Below are 21,101 nucleotides of genomic sequence, written 5' to 3'. Positions count from 1 at the left end.
TGCTGATGATATGATAGTTTACATTAGTGACCACCAAAATTCTACCAATGAACTTCTACAACTCATAAACATTTTCAGTAATGTAGCAGGATATAAGATTAACTAAAAAAATCAGTAGCTCTCCTGTACACAGATGATAAATGGGTTGAGAAAGAAATTAGAGAAACAACACCCTTCACAATAGCCACAAATAGCATAAAATATCTTGAAGTAACTCTAACCAAACAAGTGGAAGACCTGTATGACAAGAACTTTAAATCTTTGAAGCAAGAAATTGAAGAAGACACCAGAAACTGGAACAATCTCCTATGTTCTTGGATAAGTAGAATTAACATAGTAAAAATGGCAGTCTTACCAAAAGCAATCTACAGATTCAACACAATTCCCATCAAAATTTCAGCAAAATTCTTCATAGACCTCAAAAGAACAGTACTCAACTTTATATCAAAGGACAAGCAAACAAACAAACAAACAAACAAACAACCCAGGATAGCCAAAACAATCCTGCACAATAAAAGAACTTCTGGAGGCATCACAATACCTGACTTCAACTCCACTACAGAGCTACAGTAATGAAAACAGCCAGGTATTGGCAGAAAAACAGACAGGAGGACCAATGGAACTGAATAGAAGACCCACATATTAATCCACACACCTTTGAAGATCTGATTTTTGACAAAGAAGCAAAAAATGTCAAATGGAAAAAAAGAAAGCATATTTAACAAATGGTGCTGGCATAACTGGATATCAACATGTAGAAGAATGAAAATATCTATCACCATGCACAAAACTCAAGTCAAATGGTTCAAAGACCTCCCTCAACATAAAGCCAGCCAAACTGAACCTTATAGAAGAGAAAGTGGGAAGTACAATTGAACACATTGGCACAGGGAACCACTTTCTAAATATAATCCCAGCAGCACAGATACCGAGAGAAACAATTAATAGATGGAACCTCCTGAAACTGAAAAGCTTCTGTAAAGCAAAGGACATGGTCAACAAGACAAAATGGCAGCCTACAGAATGGGAAAAGATCTTCACCAACTCCACATCAGACAGAGATCTGATCTCCCAAACATACAAAGAACTCAAGAAATTGGCCATCAAAAGAACACATAATCCAATAAAAAATGGAGTACAGACCTAAACAGAGAACTCTCAACAGAGGAATCTAAAATGGCTGAAAGACACTTAAGGAAATGTTCAACATCCTTAGTCATCAGAGAAATGCAAATCAAAACAACTCTGAGAATTCATCTTACACCTGTAAGAATGGCCAAGATAAAAAACACTGATGACAACTTAAACTGGAGAGGTTGTGGGGTAAAGGGAACACTTCTGCATTGCTGGTGGGAATGCAAGCTGGTACAACCCCTTTGGATGTCAGTGTGGTGATTTCTCAGAAAATTAAGAAACAACTTTCTTCGAGTAATTCCACTTTTGGGTATATATCCAAAGAATATTCAATAGTGCCACAAGTGCTCAACTATGTTCATAGTAGCTTTGTTTGTCATAGCCAGAACCTGGAAACAACCTAAATGCCCCTTGACTGAAGAATGGATAAGGAAAATATGGTACATTTACACAATGGAGTATTACACAGAAGAAAAAAACTAATGGCATCTTGAATTTTTTAGGCAAATGGATGGAGCTAGAAAACATCATCTTGAGTGAGGTAACCCAGACCCAGAAAGACAATTATCACATGTACTCACTAATAAGTGATTTTTAAGTATAAAGTAATGAAAACCAGCCTACAAATCACAATCCCAGAGAATCTAGACAACAATGAGGACCCTAAGAGAATCATACATAGATCTAACCTACATAGGACTTAGAAAAAGACAAGATCTCCTGGGTAGATTGGGAGCGTGGGGACCTTGGGAGAGGGTTGAAGAGGAGGAGAGAGGTAGGGAGGGGAGCAGAGAAAAATGTAGAGCTCAATAAAAATCAATAAAATTTTAAAAAGCAGAGTCCTGGGGTCCTGGTGTTAGGGAGGGACTCAGGTCCCTTCTACCTTTTAGTTGTATGAGACCTGGGGAATCAGTTCACTTTTCTGAGTGTTCATTTCTTCCTTTATGTATGCTTCCCTTCATCACATTCCCGTCCATCCCGAGTGACTGTGAAGATTGACCTTGGTGGTTTTTCAACAGGTTTTGTGATTGGTAGATTAATAAAGTTATTGTATATGAGATTGCCTCTCAAGCCTGTGTGTCAGTGCCTGAGCGGTAGGAGGTGATTTGTTTATGGTCTAATAAATATATATTTAAAAAGTAAAAAAAAACCCTCTATGTCTGCATGAATTTTTTTTCCTTTTTTACTCATCCCTCATTTCTCATTTTTGAGAGTTCACTTCTGCTCATTTCAGTTTTGGATGAGGTCATAAGGACCACCATGGCCCTCATAAAGTCCCAGGTACAATTGTGTGGACTGCGGGAGAACAAGCGTCTCCTTCCTTCTAGACAGAGTTCATATCTACCTTACTCACTGATCTACCCTCAGATCCTGAAATAGTGCATGATGTGCAGTAGGTCTACAGGAATGTCTGTTCAATGAATGTCTGACCCTCTAAGCCTTTAGTCCCCCTCCATTTCATGTGTGTCATAGCAGCTGGGACCTTGGGAACAGAGATTGACTAAACTGGGAGAATGTGGGGCTTCAGCAGTCTTTCGAGTGGATGAGTCTCTCCTGTCCTATGGCTTCCCCTCCCTCCCATAGTACAGTGTGTGTGTGTGTGTGTGTGTGTGTGTGTGTGTGCGTGCGCGCACACACATGTGTCTGAATATTGGGATTGGGATAGTGATATACATATTTTTTTTTCTGAGAGTCTTTCTGTCTGTGTCTTTCTCTCCTCAGTGTGGTGACTGCTGTCATTGTTCCTGTGCCCTGGGTTCACTGCTGGCTACTATTACCTACTGTCATCACACTTGTAGGGCTTGAGGACTCACCACTCCCTCAGCTTTGTATATTATTATATCCTGATTGAAGAAATTAAGAAGGCATGTTATATAATTCTATTTTTTTTAAACTCACACAACTGTAACACACACACACACACACACACACACACACACACACACACACACACACTACTCATACCTCATTTGGTTCCTGATTTCTTCCTGGCTCTGTTTGTCTTTCCCACCACCTCAGGACAGTTTTCCTACCTCTCAACACTGGAGCAGGCACATAGGGCCTGGGTTGACCAGTAGGAGTTCTGTGTCTACTCCTTACCATATGCTGGAGATGAGCAGCCATGGATTCTTTGCCTCTAGGAGCCTGAGCTCTGTCATCACCTGGTCACTGAGAGAAGCCAGGTCCAGCCTGCAAGCAAAAGAGAAGGCTATTTCTTGTGGGATCCACCACAGTATCATGAGGCCTCAGAGTCCAGGACCCTGGACTCTGTTGCCCGTAGAGCCAATGAGGAGCCTTATGTAAGCTTATTTTTGAGTGAAATCCAGGAGAGCAGCAGATTGAGCAGAGGGAGGTGCGTCCATGACACAGTCTCAGTGGGGTTGGTCAGTGTGCAAGGAGAGCTGAATTCAGGATGAGGACCTTTGGAACTTTGAAGAGCTGAAGTAGGGTCTTACCACTTATACACGTATATACCTCCCCCACATACCAGTCATTGGAAACAGACTGTCTCAGAGAGGGGGACATGGCCATAGATGAGGGGACTAATTTGGCAAAGACCAGCACAGTAGTCATCAGAATTCTCAGTGACTGGATGCGATGGTCATGTCCCCAAAGGGATTCTTGGCAGCTCTTCAAAGTAAGCATCCAGTGCTGGGATCATGGGTGTTCACCTGGATGGAAAGAACCTTGGTTCCCTTCTTGCCTCCCTCCCCATTTCCTTTTGTGCTGAGGAAGGAAGCCTTGTCCTTACACAGCAGCCACAATCTGAGTTCTGCTAGTTGCATTCTTATGGTCTTCAAGTTGCAGGATTTCTGGGAATTAGGGTAGCGTCCCTCTCTGGGTTTCCACATCCTCAGTCAATAATACAGACCACTGTGTTATTGTGAAGCACTGTGAGAATCTCACAGGGTTGAAAATAGGCTGGGGAAACAAAGGTGACAAGCAGTTGTGTAGGTTTCAGTTCCCAGAGAAGTGGAGGAAGACTCTTCACTGTCCAGCTGCTCCTGTGTGCTCAAAATTGAACCAGAGAGCTGGAGAGAAGGCTCAGTGGGTAAGAGCCCGTACTACTTCTTTAGAGGACCTGAGTTCAATTCCCAGAACCCACTTCATGCAGCTCCAGTTCTGGGAGATTTTGACTCCTCTGGTCTCTGGGGGCACCTGCACCCACATATAACAGCGGTTCTTAGACTGTGTGTTGTGACTTGTGTGTGGGGGTGTTGAATAATCTTCTCACAGAAGTTGCCTAGACTACTGGAAATATCAGATATTTATTGCAATTCAGAACAGTAGCAAAATTACACTTATGAAGTAATGAAGAAAAATTTTTATGGTTTTGGGTCACCAAAACATAAGAAGCTGTATTACAGCGTTAGGAAGGTTGAGAGCCACCGACATAAACAAACACATAATTAACATAACAATAACAACAATAATATAAAAAATAATAGAGTTGGAGCAGAAGACCTGACAGAGGGGAGTCCCAGGGAACAGGACTGCTGGCCTTCTCCTGTTGGCTGGAAGAACCAGAAGACTCTGGGTACAGGGATGGGAGCCTCTGTGGTTTTCTGAGCCCATGAATGGCACTGGCCAGCACCCTCCAGAAACTGTTTGTGGCTTGTGCTGGGGAGGTGGAGGTTCAGGAGAGGGAGAAGCTTAGAGACAGCATGAAGGGGCTGAGTGGAGGACGAGGGTCTCCAGGGCTGTAGTTTGGGGACTTGCCGAGTTTGTGTGAAACTCTAGTGAAGGCAGAATGGCACCATTTCCAGTACAGAGGACCATCTCAGGCTCCTGTAGTTAAAGGAGGCCTCCAGGCTCTTTCTTTTCCAGAGTTTTCTCCAACTCTGTTTTGTCTGGGCCCTGGCCTCAGCTTGGCCCAACCAAGCCCTATTTCTCCTTCAGGCCTCAGACAACCCTCGTGGGCATTCAATAAAGTTGCACCTCTCACAGCATGACAATCTCACAATACTGTGACCCCATGGCATTCAGCAGAGCCTGCCAACACAGAGTCATGTGCTGATGGGTGATCTATGTCTGTCTCTTTCCACCCAGCTTCATCAGGACAGAGCCTTGTATGTTTGTGATTGTATCCCTAGGGTCTGGAGCAATGCTTACTTATGTAAGGCCTGATAAGGATGCATGCATGGATCCTTGAATGAATAAGTGATTGAAGCACTGTCCTGGAGTAAGGCAAACCTGGGAGTCTTTCAGGATATACAGCCTTGCTAATACATATGATTCCACTGTGCCCAGCTACCTACCTAGTGTTACCTACTCTTTTACATATGTACATTTTGTGTCATTGCAATCCATGAGGTGGGTATGACATTCCATTTAATAGGAGAGGAAACTGAGTTTTAGAGAAGAATGTCACTTGCCCTAGTCACGGGTGTAAGTGACACAGCTGGACAGGAGCCAGGCTGACTGTGCACTATCTGTCTCTTTTCTTTTCTATGTCTTGTCATCTAGTAATGCACCTGTGTCCTCTCCCCTGCCTTCTGCCCAGAGGGAATACTGGGGTCTTACTTACCGCAGGATTCTGAGGTTGCAGGCAGGATTCCTGAGGCCCTCACACAGCTGCCTCACACCATGGTCTCCCAGGTCATTCAGCTGCAGGTCTAGCTCAGTCAGGCTGGAGCTGGCACTGAGCACTGAGGCCAGGTCCTCACAGTGGCTGGATGTGAGGCCACAGTTGACAAGCCTGCATGGGAGATGCTCACCATCAGCTTCTCCAGGGCTCACTGCTCTCGGGAACTGAGCTTAACTCTCCCTTTGTGAGCCCTAGCATGCTGTGTTAGCAGTGCTTAGCTCTCTGGAGTGCCCTATCTACTCTGGGTGTGTAATTCCATGTTTCCCACAGCTGAGCAGCAGGAGCAATGTAATACAGTTTGGGGACCACTGCTCTGCTGTGACTGGCCATGGCAGAGCTCCACAAGGCCCAGGACAGCTCACCGATATATTTCATTTTTAAATTGTTTTTATATATATATATATATATATATATATATATATATATCTACTCCTGTTCCTTCCTCTCCTCTTCACTTCTACCCTCTCTCATGATCCCCATGCTCCCAGTTTACTCAGGAGATCTTGTCTTTTTCCACTTCCCATGTACAATAGATCTATGTATATCTCTCTTAGGGTCCTCTTTGTTATCTAGGTCATCTGGGATTGTGAATTGTAGGCTGGCTTTTCTTTGTTTTATGTCTAAAAGCCACTTATGAGTGAGTACATATTATATTTATCTTCTCAGTCTGGGTTATCTCATTCAATATGATGTTTTCTAGATTCATCCACAAAATTCAGGATCTCATTATTTTTTTTCTGCAGTGTAGTATCCAATTATGTAAATGCACCACGTTTTCCTTTTCCTTACCCATTCTTTGGTCGAGGGACATTTAGGTTGTTTCCAGGATCTGGTTATGACAAACAATTCTGCTATGAACATAGTTGAACACGTGTCTTTGTGGTACGATTGAGCATCCTTTAGATATATATCCAAAAGTGGCATTGCTGGGTCTTGAGGAAGGTTGTTTCCTAATTTTCTAAGAAAACACCAAATTGATTGATATCCAAAGTGGCTGTACCTGTTTGCACTCCCACAAACAATGGAGAAGTGTTCCCTTTACTCCACATCCTCTCCAGCATAAGTTGTCATTAGTGTTTTTGATCTTGGCCCTTCTTTCAGGTGTAAGATGGAATCTCAGAGTTGTTTTGGTTTGCATTTCTCTGATGGCTAAGGATGTTGAGCATTTCCTTAAGTGTCTTTCAGCCATTTCAGATTCCTCTGTTGAGAGTTCTCTGTTTAGGTCTGTACCCCACTTTTTTATTGGATTATGTGTTCTTTTGATGACCCATTTCTTGGGTTCTTGCATATTTTAAAGATAAGACCTCTGTTTGATGTGGGGTTGATGAAGGTCTTTTCTCATACTGTAAGCTGCCGTTCTGTCTTGTTGACTATGTTTTTTTTTTTTAACAGAAGCTTCTCAGTTTCAAGAGGTTTCATTTATTAATTGTTTTTCTCAGTGTCTGTGCTACTGGGTTTATATTTAGGAAGAGGTCTCCTGTGCCAATGAATTAAGTGTAATTTCCATTTTCTCTTCTATGAGGTTCAGTGTGATTGGTTTTATGTTGAGGTCTTTGATCCATTTGGGTGAGTTTTGTACATGGCTATAGATATGGATCTATTTTCATTCTTCTACATGTTGATATCCAGTTATGCCAGCATCATTTGTTAAATATGCTTTCTTTTTTTCCCATTTGGTATTTTTTGCTTCTTTTTCAAAAATCAGGTGGGTGTTCGAAGGTGTGTGGGTTAATATCTGGGTCTTCAGTTTAGTTCCATTGGTCCTTGCATCTGTTTTTCTGCCAATACCAGGCTGTTTTCATTACTGTAGCTCTGTAGTAGAGTTTGAAGTCAGGGACTGTGATGCCTCTAGAAGTTCCTGTATCATGCAGGATTCTTTGGGCTATCCTGGGTTTCTTGTTTTTCCATATGAAGTTTAGTACCATTCTTTCGAGGTCTGTGAAGAATTTTGCTGGGCATTATATTGAATCTGTAGATTGTTTTTGGTAAGATTGCTTTTTTATTATGTTAATTCTACCTACCCAAAAGCATGGAAGATCTTTCCATTTTCTGGTGTCTTCTTCAATTTCTTTCTTCAAAGATTTAAAGTTCTTGTCATACAGGTCTTCTACTTGTTTGGTTAGAGTCACTACAAAATATTTTATGCTATTTGTGGCTATTGGCAAGGGTGATGTTTCTCTGATTTCTTTCTCAGCCCGTTTATCATCTGTGTAAAGGAGGGCTATTGATCTTTTTTTCTATGTAATCTTGTATCCTGCTACATTACTGAAGGTGTTTATGAGTGGTTGAAGCTCCTTGGTAGAATTTTTGGGGTCGCTTATGTAAACTATCATATCATCAGCAAAACGTGAGTGTTTGACTTTTTTTCTGATTTGTATTCCGTTGATCTCTTTTTGGTGTCTTATTGTTCTAGCTAGAACCTCAAGGTCTACATTTAATAGACACGGAGAGAGTGGACACCTTGTCTTTTTCCTTATTTCAGTGGGATTTCTTTGAGTTTTTCTCCATTTGGTTTAATGTTTTCTGTTTACCTTCTTTGGAGATTGCTGGTGTGAGGTTATCTGTTGCCTGTGTTTTTGTGTGTGAAGTTAGCTTCCTAGGGTTGGATTTTTTCTTCTAGTTCTTTCTGTAGGGCTGGATTTGTGGATAGGTATTGTTTAAATATAGTTTTCTCATGGAATGCCTTGTTTTCTCCATTGATGGTGATTGAAAGCTTTGCTGGTCATAGTACTCTGGGCTTGCATCCAGACCATGGCAACTCTAATAAGGAAAACATTTAATACAGAAGGATTGCTAGCAATTTTAGAGGTTCAGTTCATTATCATCATGGTGGGGATGGAGTGTGCAGGCAGATGTGGTGCTGGCTATATCTTTATATGCTGGTTACAGCAAGTCGACTGACACCTTCAGGGGTATCCTGAGCCAAGGAGACCTCAAAGCCTGCCCCCACAGTGACACACTTTCTCGAACAATATAGCACACACTCAAACAAAGCTACACCTTTTAATAGTGCCACTCCCTATGAGATTTTGGAGGTCATTTACATTCAATTACCTAAAGTAAAATATAAATAGCTGGGCAGTGGTGATGCACGCCTTTATTTCCGGCACTTGGATGACAGAGGAAAGAGGATCTCTTGGGAGTTCAAGATCTGCTTGGTCTACAAAGGGAATTCCAGGACAGCTATTTACACAGAAAAATTCTGTCTCAAAAATCAAAATTAATTAATTCATTAAACTTTTTAAAAAACACAATCCCTTAAATTTTAGTATTTTGTTTTCTTAACATTCTTTGGTTTTATAAAAGCAAAAGAAAACATCCTATACTTTCTGCTTCAGTCAAGTCGGCCATCTTTAATCTGTGTTTTGAGACTGGTTTTATTTTGAGTTTGTTGCCTTGTTTAGTTTAAAGTGTTATTGATGAAATTCTGCACATACTAGATCCTTAGTTACTCGCAGCTCCTTGCAGTTTGTAACTTAGGCTGGTTCAAAATTCATGGTTCTCCTTTGCATGATTGGTTACTGACATTAAAGGAATGCCTTACCATTCAGGGTGATAAATATTCTCTCCCCTTCTATCTCTTTCTCTTTGCTTGTCTCTCTGTTTCTCTGTGTGTGTCTATAAATTTATGGCTTTGTGTGTTTCTGTCTCTCCCCGCCTCTATCTATCTTCCTGTCAGTCAGTCTGTCTGTCTGTCTGTCTGTCTGTCTGTTTGTCTATCTCTCTTCTCCCCCTTCTTTTGGAAAGATATGGTGACATGTGAACCAGCACATCTGTAGAGTTTATGCCCATGCTCAGCCTCCCACCACAGAATCATTCTCAACCACCTCTCCTTATCTCTCTTCCCATCTCCTCTTTCCAGTTTTCCTTTATGAGACTCTAGAATTCTGCTCCAAATGAAAGCAGGTACATTCACATCAAATGGAAGAGGCTGTCTGAAATACTAAGGTCCCCCCTTTGTCCCAGGGCCTGTACTGAGTACTCTAGATTAAAAAGAAAAGATACTAGCCACCTGTTCACACCCTGTGGGACACTATACTGCAGTCTAGAGAAGAATCAACTCCTAGGCTGCCCAGGGTATTGGAAAAAAAATCCACGAGTCAATGCACAAAGACTTTTCTCTCTGAAGGGTTTGGGGGAAAGAGACACTTATACACTTTCCTGATGGTTTCCTTTCTATAGTCTCTTAAGATGTTTCTCTAAAGATGCTCTTCTCATGAAAGCATCTTTTTTTCTTTAAAGCTTAAATACCTGCAACTTGAGGCTTCTCTCCTGCACACCAGTTCCCTAATAACCACTCTGAGGCTTAATATTAATAACAAACTGTTTGGTCTATTAGCTCAGGCTTACTATTAACTAGGTCTTACCACTTAAACCATTTTTATTTTTCTATATTTTACAATAAGGCTTGTGGCTTGTTACTTCACATCTTGCTTCTCTGGCGACTTTTGGAGTCTTCCTAACTCTACCCCTTTTCTCACATTTGTGGTTCCTGATCATTTTTTCATATTTTTCTGTTTCCAAAATTCCTTTGGTTTGTGTTTCCTTTTTGTTTCCATTTCAGTTTTCGAGTCTTGAATCGTTTCTTTCATCTGTTTGATTGCTTTTTCTTAATTTTCTTTAAGGGATTTGTTGATTTCTTCCATTTTTTTGTTTGTCATTTCCTCCATTTCTTTGAGGGAATTTTTAATTTCCTCTTTAAGGGTCTCAAACATTCTCCTAAAGTTATTTTGTAGGTCATTTTCTTCTGCTTCATCTATATTGGGGTGTTCATGCCTTGCAGTTGTAGAGCCACTGGTTTTTGTTGGTGTTGTGTTGCTCTCTGTGGTGTTGAGTGTGTTCTTACCTTGTCTACCCATCTTTTCCACTGATTGGTGTAACTGGGGTTGTCTGTGTCTCTGATAATCAGTCTTCCAGGTGCTAGTGGACCCAAGGTTTAGATGGTTGCTCCTCGTGGTGTCGTCAGGGCCACGGTTCTAGTCACCCCAGAGGTCACTTGATGTTCCTGGAGGTTGCTCAGTGCTCCCAGGGGTCCCTCTGAAATCCCAGAGTTTGTTCATGTCTGCTCCCAGGGAGGTGACTGGCTCAGCCTCTTTTTTCAGAGGTCCCTGGGTCAGGCCAGGTCCCACAAAGGTCCCTGTCTTTGGCCTGCTCCCTGGGCGGTTTCTCCCTTGTACCCGTTCCTGTGGAGGTTGCTGTCTTGGGCCTGCTCAGATGGAGGTCACTGACTCAGGCCTGCTCCCTCAGAGGTCCCTGACTCGGGCCCAGTCCCGCAGAGATCTGTGACTTGAGCCTGTTCCCTTGGTGGTTGCTCCTGTGGAGGTTTCTGCCTCAGACCTACTCTACTTCATTTTTTAACATTTTTAACATTTTAAAATTAAGCTAGACATTTTTCCCACTCTCCTTCTTTCTCCCCTCTCCCCTTCTACCATCCCCATGCCTCCCCCACACTTCCAGTTTACCCAGGAGATCTTGTCTTTTTTCTCCTTCCTAAGTATGTCTCTCTTTGGGTCTGCTTTATTGTCTAGGTTCTCTGAGGCTGTGGGCTGTAGGCTGGTTATCCTTTGCTTTATGTCTAATAGTTCACTGGTCTGTTTCAAGAGCCATCGGAAGTGACATTCACCAGCCATAGACCAGGACAGAATCTCACTTCTCATGTGAAATCTTAGTAAAGATGGAGTCTATAGAAATAGAGTAGGAAGTGTTTGCAAGGGCAGAGAGCAGGAGGAAATGGGGGCTGACATCCCTTGGGCCTGGAGTTTTCTCTCCTCCTGCTTCACTTTGTCTCTGTGTTCTGTGTCTCCTAATCCCTTTCTCAGAAAGTTTGCTGCACTGGTGACCTCATGGGTTGGTTGGTAGTGAGGTTCCTTGCTGCATGTCAGTTTCTCATGATCTCTAAGAACAGAGCCCCATTTGTTTATCATAGCTAACCTGGCATCTGTCACAGGGGTGGTCAAGAAAGCTTGGCGAATATCTGATGAATACCAGGCCTCATCCTAGACTCAAGTTTTGCATTTGGTCTCCATTCCATCCACCTGGGCTTCAGGGAAGAACCAAGGCCCGACTCACCACAATCTCTTTAGGCGACATCCAGGGCATCTCAGGGTCCTACAAAGTCTCCACAGTGACAAGTAGCTCATTGGGTTTCCACTTAGGTCCAGCTCCTCCAGGCTTCCTGTGATCTCAAGAGTGGAGAAGAGAATCTGCCAACTGGTATCTGTGAAAGGGATCCACCTCGACCTGAATGAGAGAGATATAGCGGGGGTGGGGAGAAGAAATGAGGGATGTAACTTGTATGTGCACGATCTGATGTGCACAGCCCTACACAGCAGGTTAGGTTCCTATCTGCCTGAGCACCAGGCCTCAATATGCCACCCCTAGAATTCATCAACTTCTACCTCCTTCTTTGTTCCAATATCTTGATCCTCTCCTCTGGGTGGTTCCTCATCTACATCTTTAACATAGCATACTGGGTGCTCATTTTGTGTGTCTGTGTCTGACTAGTCTGGTGCTCTACAGGGTGTGAACAGGTAACTGGTGTCTTTTCTTTTTACTCTAGAATGCCAAATACGATGCCTGGCACAAAGCCTTCTTCCTTTTGATGTGAATATACCGGATTTTCTTTGGAACAGAATTCTAGAGTTTTGTAAAGATAACCTGGAATGGGGAGATGGGAAGAGAGCTCAGCAGAGCTAGCTGAGTATGCCTGTGATGGGGTGTTGAGCATGATCAAAACCACAACAGACGTGCTGGTTCACATGGTTCCTGTATCTTTACAAGACTAGAAGAGTGCAGAGAAGGGACAGAGAATGAGAAGAGAAAGAGAGAGAGAGGAGAGAGAGAGATCAGCTTAGAGTGGTAGTGAATTCCTTTAATGTAAAAAGCAAGCATATGAAGGCAGGAAAGTGGTGAGTTCTAGGCCAGCCTAAGCTACAAACCTGAAGGGGCTAGGAGCAGCTCAGGCCTGACCTGTGCAACATTCTGTCCCAAACTCTACAAATAAAACAAAATAACAACTCAAAAACCACAACTCCAGAAACACAGATGAAAAGTGACTAACATTAACTGGAACAAAAACTATAAAATATTTCATTCCAGTTTCATAAAACCAAGGAGTTGTCAAGGAAATAAAATACTAAACTTTGAAGGATGGTGGATTTTAAAAGAACTTACTTATTTTTTACTTTATGTGTGCATTTGTATGCCTGCTTGTCTGTGTGTGCTATGTGCATGCAGAATACTGCAGAAGATAGAATCAGAGCTTTGGACCCTCTGGGACTGAGGTTAGAGGTGGTTGTGAGCCATCTGGTGGGGTGCTGGGAATGGATCCACATCCTCTACAAGCCCAGCAATGGTCTTAAGCACAGAACCCCTCCCAGCCCTCAAAGGATGGCAGTTTTGGTGCATGGTCAGTATTTGCACTGACTGAAAGTGGAACTTCAGAATGCATTATTCCAAAATCAAGAGGTGACATTAATAGCCACATACAGAAATTGATCACCTTGCAATCTTTGATGCTTTAATTCCCTGGGCTGGTCCTTTCCCTTGGCTTTGGCAAGTCTTCACACCTGAAATGTTTTCCTAGTGTGCAGTGGCCTCCTGCTTGCGTCCCTGCTTTGTCTGGCTGACTTTCCCTCTCAACTTTCCCTTCTCTCTAGGAGCTGAAGCCTCTCCCGTTCTCACCGGATTGTCCCAGGATCCTAAGGCCACTGTCCTTAGGATCAAGCAGGCTGCTGTTCCTGGTTTCTCTGTACCTGTCTCTGTACCGACTTAGAATTCTTCTAAAGGTCTACATCAGACCACTTCTACTTGCAACATCTGTATTAAGGTCATCCAAGGCTGACTTGTTTATAACTATAGACAGGAACAACCTTAAATAGCCAAGCACAGAAAAAAACCTGTCCTACTGGCCAAAGTGTTCTCTCTAGGGAATATTATTTTTAAACTGTTTTTATTGAGCCATTCAGAATGGTAACTAGACTTTTAGTAACTAGAGAAGACAGTCTTAATTCATTAAGAAAATAAATGTGAATATAATATATTGTGTGACTCAGTTATACTGCAGAAAAGTATATAGAAAAAAGATTAATAGCTATACTCCAATTCTTTACCTCATGCTCTGTACAAAATCTAGGGGCTTGGGATTCTTAAATGTGGTGTTTTAAATGAGATGTGACCAAGAGTCGTGGACATTTGAATGCTTTGTCTTTATTTGGTGGCTCTGTTTAAGGATGCTCCTGGGGTGTGGCTTTGTGGACGGAAGTATGTTACAGGGCACAGGCTTTAAGATTTCAGAATCCTGAGCCATTCCCAGTGCACTCTTTCTGCTTTCTGCTTGTGGTTCAAGAATGAACTCTCAGCTGGGGCTCCAGTCACATCCATTCCCTCTGCCACGATGGACCCTGAGCCTTCTGGGACCAGAAGCCCAAATAAACTCTTCTGTAAGCTGCTTTGACCTTGACGCTATCACAGCAACAGAAAATTAACCAACACAGTAGGCAATCTCTCTAACAATGAGTTACATCCTTAGCCGGTAATATTTTGAGACAGCATCACACTAGGTAGCTCAGGCTGTACTGGGACATATTGGTCTTCTTGCCTCAACCTTCTGAGTTTGGGAGGACAGATGTGCCAGACCAAGATCAGCTACTCCAATTCTTAAGGCTGTCCTTCCTGATACATGGAATTATAAAAGCTACTTTTTTGTTTTGATAATTGATATATCCTTACTCTTTTACAACAAGTAAGTTTTTAATTAGGTCATTCTAATCAAATGAGTCATTGAGACAACTTCCCATATGTGTGTAACATAGTTTGATCACATCTGTGCTCTCTGTCTCATTTTCTTTTCTCTCTTTACTCCCTCCCTGTTCTCTAACAATTGCTACACTACTTTTAAGTCATTTACTTTTTATGTGGGCTTTTCAAAGCTTTTGCTGTGTTGTTCCCGTTGGTGTCAAAGCCAGAACTCAAGAAATATCCCAGTTTTAACCATCAGAATAATGGGATTTCAAACTTTTGCTAGCAAGTCAATTCAGCCTATCTGGGAAAAGTTTCAGTGTGTAGAAACAGAAGACTCAAAATGAAAACATCTCCTCCTCTGTGAGGATTTTCCTTTCTGGTTCACTTGAGTGAGTATTCTCTTCCCCGATACTTGGTGTGTGCCTGATTGTTGCAAGTGTCATGCCCTATGTAATTAGTGTACCTGACTGCCTTAGCTCCACTTTTTGAGATCCTCTTGGCAGTACCTGTAGCTTTCTTCCTGTAGCTGATTGGTTGTGCTTGCCATAAAATGAGTGCTTAATGAATATTGATGGGTGTGAGTCATCTAGAGAGGAGAGAGACACATCCTGGTACTGAGTCACCACTACAGCACAGTGGAAGGCAAAGTCTGTGTTGCTGCTGGGATTGGAAGGCAGTTAGGAAGCCTTCAGGCTGAGTGCCAGGGCCATGCTGCCTTCATGACACTTACAAGGAAGACATCTGGACAGGAAAAACAGGAACTCTTACAAGTATGCATCCTGAGGTGTTGGTGGGAAGACCTTAGGGCCAAGGTCATTGTCCTGAGGATAGTGGATGGTGCCTACCAGGAGCTGAATGGGCAGTTTTTTAGAGACAGAGCATGGTGTGAAAGACGGTCAGCTAACTGTGGGCCATTTGAACCTTGTGAAGGGTGGAGATGAATTTAATCAGAGAAGAATTTTTATCAGTTTTTGAGGTGCTCAGATAGGAACAGTTTTTCCCCTTGTAATTGATTGTTAGGGCCAGCCATAAAAGCAGTGCTTTGGAGTGAATCATCTGGAAGGAAGAGAGACACATACTGATCCCAGTCAGCATTCTGCCCAGTGTAGGCAATCTTGGAAGGGGAGGTCTATCTTGCTGCTGGATGGGCAGGTAGTTAGGAAGCCTTCATGCTGAGTGCCAGGACTAGGCTGCCTACATTGACACAAGCTGGGTAGGGAAAACATAGGAATTCTCATACATATGAATTCTGAAGAGATGGGGCAAGACATCATCAGCGTCAAGGTCACTGTCATGGGGAGAGAGGATGGTTCTTGCAGGAGCTGAATGAGCAGTTTCTTAGGAAGAAAGCATCATGAAACCAATAACATTTGAGCCTTGTGGAGGGTGAAGATTTGAATCAGAGCAGGTAGGTAGTCCTTACTGAGACAGAGAGAAAGATAAATGCTTATAGCTCCATTGTATAGTCAGGCACACAGAGGCAAATAGAGAAAGGCGATCAGATCCAGCAGTTAGATGCCACTGGTGACCTGTATCCTGCTGCCCTGGAGCCAGCCTAGGGTGGTGCTGGTGCCTAGAACACGTGTGCTTATGGGATCCACAGAGAAGTTGGAGAGAGGGCTGTGTCTGGATACTCACAGAACCATCCTGGGGGCCAACAGTGTTGGTCTCTGCTGTCCATAACCACTCAGCTGAAGTCTCTTCACATGGCGGCAGAACTTAATACAGAAAGTGAACACCATGAGCTCCATGTCTGTCTGGACCACCAGGTGGTTCACATTTGTCTGGAACACTGGGTAAGCCATATCTGTTGGGTCACAAACCTTTATTGTTTGAAGATCGTGCATCACCTTTGTTAGGAACCCCTCATTCTGAGTCTCATAAAAACAGTGAAACAACCCCAGAGAACAGAGATGCAGGTGCTCGGGCAATGCCCTGGCTTTATATAGCATTTTCCAGATGGTGTCCAGAGGTAAGCGGGTGATGAAGATCTTCTCCATTTCTTTTACCCTTTGTTTACTCAACAGGCCAAACAGGAAGCGAATGGTGGGTGCCTCAAACAGGTCATCTCTCCCATACACTTCTATCAGTGTTTTCACAATTCTGTCTATTTTCATATCACCACATTTCTCCTCATTATTCTTCAAGATGCAGAACATTGCTGCAAAGAACTCCTGGAGACACAAGTGGGAAAAGCTGAAGCTCAGAGAGCTGGGCTGCTTTTGAAGGATACCAATCTTCAGAAAAGTGCCAATGACATCACCAGATAACCCTTGTTCACAGAGATCTCTCTCACTGAACAGGGTCCTTCTTCTGCAGATTCCCTTAGCAGCCAGTGAGCAGAGCCCTCTGAGCTGGGTTAACAGGGCTTGGTCTGGGAGAATCAGGGAAAGGTATTTCAGACAGAGGGCTGTGGTGGTCTTTGAGGGGAGTGAGAGTTGTCTCCCCTGTTCCATCTGCTGCTTCAGACAAGTACAGACCAGCCAGGACACCCAGGGCACCTCACACAGTGTTGAGAGTACTGGGTCTGAGGCAACCAAGCTAAAAGCTTTAATTGCTCCTCCTTTTTCTGAAAAATATTTGTAGAAATATTCCTTCCGTCCAGACTCAGAGAAGCCCAGGACTTCCACCCAATGTGGCTGTCCCAAAGAAGGAATGATCTTATTCAGGTCTGTGGTCCGAACTGTGAGCAGCAAGGAAGCCTCAGGAATGATGGATTTCCCCAGCAAACTGGCCAGAAGTGTGTGCACAGGCTGTGTCTGACTCCAGTGCAGACACAGCTCAGGATTCTGATCTTCCAAGACCCATGCTGGCTCATCTATGCCATCTAGGATGAAGAGCAGCTTCTCAGGGTGAGACAAGATCTGCCTGATGGGAACTGGGGGCACAGTCTGGTCTTTTGCTATGAGCTTAGCCAGGCTCAGTTGCTTGCACTGGGCCAGCTCTCTGCAGCTGAAGTAGAAGACATGCTGGAAGTGATCCCTGTAGAGCTGGCCTTCCCCCCATGCTCTCCTCACCTGCCTGGCTAGTGTTGACTTCCCAATGCCAGCAGCCCCCTGTAATACAACTAATTGAGGCGTTTCCTGTGTATCTGGGCTTAGGTGAAAGAAGTCTTGGATCTCAATCATACGTCCTCTCTTCTCTGCTACACATTGATACCAGCTTTTCCCGACCATGCTCTCCCAGTCTCTTGGACAAGATTTTTGTAGGAGTAGTAGTTGTGTGAAGTTTTGGAGCAAGCCCTCTGTTTTCAAGGTCTCTGTCTTACAAAGATCATCATTTTCTTCAAGGTTCTGGCATATTTTTGGAACACTTCCTAAATAAGGGAGAAAAAAATGGAATATAAGTGTACACAGTCGAGTTGTTTATTCTTTCATTCCTTTCTATCTTCCTTCTTTCCAGTCTACACAACTGGACCTGCTTAGGCATCTGTCTAAGCTGTACAGCAGACTGGCTGTGGGCACTGGGATATTCTGAACAGTGCAGTGCAAAGAACTTGCGCTTAGAGAGTAGAAGAGTCTAGTTCAAGTTTCACTTCACCTGTAACAATGCTGTGTGACCTTCATCCACACGTCAGGTATTCACCAGTGTCTTACTCTGTGCTAGACCTGTTCTCATGGCTGAGAATAAAGGGTGAGTTCCCAGATACGGCTTTGTCCTCATTCCGTTCATGTGATGATACCACAGCTCCACTGAGCTCAGTGTTCCCATCTGGAATTTGGGGGCTGTGGTCTCTCCTGTAGTAGGCATTGGAATACTGGGATGATTACAGACAGTGGATTCAATGTCTGCTCCTGATAGATTGCACAGACCCTACAATTGCAGTCCTGACAACATCGTTCTGTAGGTTCTGAGATTCTAGGTCTGATGAGATGATCTTGGGATGCCTTAGAGTGTATGTTTCAGGACCTAGACTTGCCCCTGTTCCCAGTACTGGCAATCCCAAGCTTATTTTGTAGCCTTTCAGATATCATTCATAATAGCAAGCCTTGTTTGTGACTACTGTTTGGATGTCCTTTGTCCCCACTGCCCAGCATGGAGTATTTCCCTAGAGTTACTGGTCATGGAGGATAGAGAATGGCAAGTATGGAGTACCTCCCTAAGAGTTACTGGTCAGGAAGATGCAGAACACCAAGCATGGAGTACCTCCCTAAGAATTACTGGTTAGGAAGATGCAGAACGCCAAGCATGGAGTACCTTCCTAAGAGTTACTGGTTAGGAGGATGCAGAATGCCAAGCATGGAGTACCCCCTTCTAAGAGTTACTGGTTAGGAGGATGCAGAACGCCAAGCATGGAGTACCTTCCTAAGAGTTACTGGTTAGGAGGATGCAGAATGTCAAGCATGGAGTATCTCCCTAAGAGTTAATGGTCATGCAGAGACTCCACAAACAGCAAAATCTGTTGCTGTTGCTCTTGGTAGTCTACCAGAACTAGAGTTAAGACCCGATTGCTGAAGACACAACATACTTTTGTTACAGGATTTAGGGAAACCAAGTTGGAACAGACATTTAGCTTCTTCCATCCTGTCTAACTTTCTTCAACCCTTGTAAGGTGTGAGAAGAAAAAGTAAACATTAAGGAAGGTAAATATACTTTGTTTTCTAGACTAAATCAAAGTCATCCTTTTCTGCCATGTGCACCACTTCCTTACTGTAATCCCAGCCTCAGGCCTCCATCTTTGGAAGCCCCCTCTTCTGAGCCCATCAAACCATGACCCCTCCCCAGGGAGGGTCAAGGGAGCCTGCCAAACCTTGACCCCTCCCCAGGACAGGTCAAGACCACTCCCACAGGCCATTTAAACTGCTCCTTAGAAAATAATCACATAGTGTTCCCTCTTCCTCTCTGGTGGTCATTTTGGTGGCTTTCCATTCTCCCCCTTGACCATCCGAGAGTGCAGACATCCAATTATTTTTTAAAATTTTTTTATTTTTCCATTCAATTATTTACACTTCCTTCCCTCCTCCCAATCCCCTCCTGCTCCCCCACATCCCCTTCTCCCTCCCCAGCCCTGCTTGAGGGAGAGCTGGGAACCCTACTCTGTGGGAAGTCCAAGGCCCTCCCATCTACATCCAGGCCTAGGGATCTGTGCATCCATATAGACTAGGGTTCCAAAAAGCCAGAACGTGGAAGGCATCCAATTAAACATTGATATCTTTTAATTTGGTCTGATTCAGTTTGATTGGGATTATTTGCACCAGCAGAGAGGTTGGTTTTAGGAAAATACTCCTAACACTACTGAAGGGGCCTGTACAATGGCAGCCTAATTATTACAACATCATTTGTGAATGCTATACCCTTCATACCTGTGTTAATTCTAGTATGTTTTTAAATTCGACCTTTGAAAATTTAAATATTCTTAGAGCAAAGTCAGCAATCTAGATACCATTGAGGTTGTCGAGGCCATGGTATATGGTATTTTTGTTGAAGCTGGTCTCTGACATCATGGCAAGACTGTCCTGTGATGATCCTGGTGCAAAAACTCACTGAGAGAGTATTAGAAAGAACATGTCAAATAGTTGGACTGCTTATTACAGTTATTATGGGAATCATTGCTTTGATGGCTATGGCAGCAGCAGCTGGAGTGACGTTTTATAAAGAAATGAAAACTGCTGAATTAATTAGAGACTGGCATAAACATTCAACAAAACTTTTCACTGAATAAAATAAAATTAATAATGAGATAGTGAATGAATTAGCTGAATTAAGTCAAGCTGTTATATTGTTAGGAGATCAGTTAGAAATTTTGAAGGAACGGATAAAATTAAAATGTAATTGGAATGATTCTTCTTATTGTATTACATCCTTAAGACTTAGTGAAAGCAAGTATGATTGGGATAAGGTCAAGATGCATTTGATGGTTCATCCTAATTCTTCTCAAATGTTTTATAACTTACAAAAAGAAATAAAAAAAAACTTTTGCAAAATGATACCTGATATGACAGGAATGAATATTATAGAAAGTCTTGCAGGTAGCATAACATCATTCAACCCTATGAATCACTTTAATAGATTTCTTATTGTAGCAGATATTACTCTTGTCTTAGCAATTGTAGCCTTGTTATCTTTAAAATGTGTCTTGGCCTACTTATATAAGATTGCAAGACAGATAGAAAAACGGTTATATATACTGTGAGGGTGCATAATCTGCAAAGTAATTAAATTTTATGTAAAAGAAAGGGGGATCTGCAGCAGAATTTCCTGCTGACCTGGTGATGGAGAGTTAGCAACTAGGACCAATCCCTACTAGCCCACACCTGGCCTAACTCCAGAGTTAGCAACTAGCTCTAATCCATCCTTTGTGTTACACATCCCTTTTGTTGCCCTAAGTGAATCTTGTCTGAGAGTTTCCCAAGGGTACAAAGCTATGCAAAACTTGATTGAGAGGGAAACCTAGGAAACTGTGGTACTATCCTTTAGCAAGACTTTACATTGGCATTGTATTTTTAGAAGCTTCAATCAGGTTGTTTGGAGCATATGGAAATTAACTGCCATAAATTAACTGGCATAATTGTAAATATGAAAAAAAATTCCCCAAGGGAAGGTGCTTCAGTTCACCAAGACTGGAGACTACCTGTGGCCACCAAAGGCAAAATTCATTCTCAAGATGTCTCTGGGACTTCAGAGGGAGTAGGCCTGA

General features: G+C 42.9%; 1 protein-coding gene across 6 annotated transcripts in view; it reads right to left on the bottom strand.

The window, feature by feature from the left end:
• LOC125409508 (NACHT, LRR and PYD domains-containing protein 1a-like) overlaps positions 1 to 21,101 on the bottom strand; it is a 73,560-nt gene that overhangs the window by 27,960 nt on the left and 24,499 nt on the right. For 5 of the 6 annotated variants that reach the window (XR_015738818.1, XM_087910359.1, XM_087910363.1 and 2 more), the window contains 4 exons: positions 16,103 to 17,780; positions 11,792 to 11,962; positions 5,663 to 5,833; positions 3,235 to 3,324 (listed from right to left, as the gene is read on the bottom strand). Coding sequence is in view for 5 of the 6 variants with exons in the window: in XM_087910359.1 (XP_087766485.1) it covers positions 3,235 to 3,324; positions 5,663 to 5,833; positions 11,792 to 11,962; positions 16,103 to 17,780 (2,110 nt within the window). In the remaining variant the exon portion in view is untranslated. The remainder of the gene's footprint in view (positions 1 to 3,234; positions 3,325 to 5,662; positions 5,834 to 11,791; positions 11,963 to 16,102; positions 17,781 to 21,101) is intronic. The other variant, XM_087910362.1, reaches the window with a different exon arrangement.

This window comes from Myodes glareolus, chromosome 9 (assembly GCF_982192425.1).
Source record: "Myodes glareolus chromosome 9, mMyoGla1.1, whole genome shotgun sequence".
Lineage (NCBI taxonomy): Eukaryota > Metazoa > Chordata > Mammalia > Rodentia > Cricetidae > Myodes > Myodes glareolus.
This window is presented reverse-complemented; position numbering and strand designations above follow the sequence as displayed.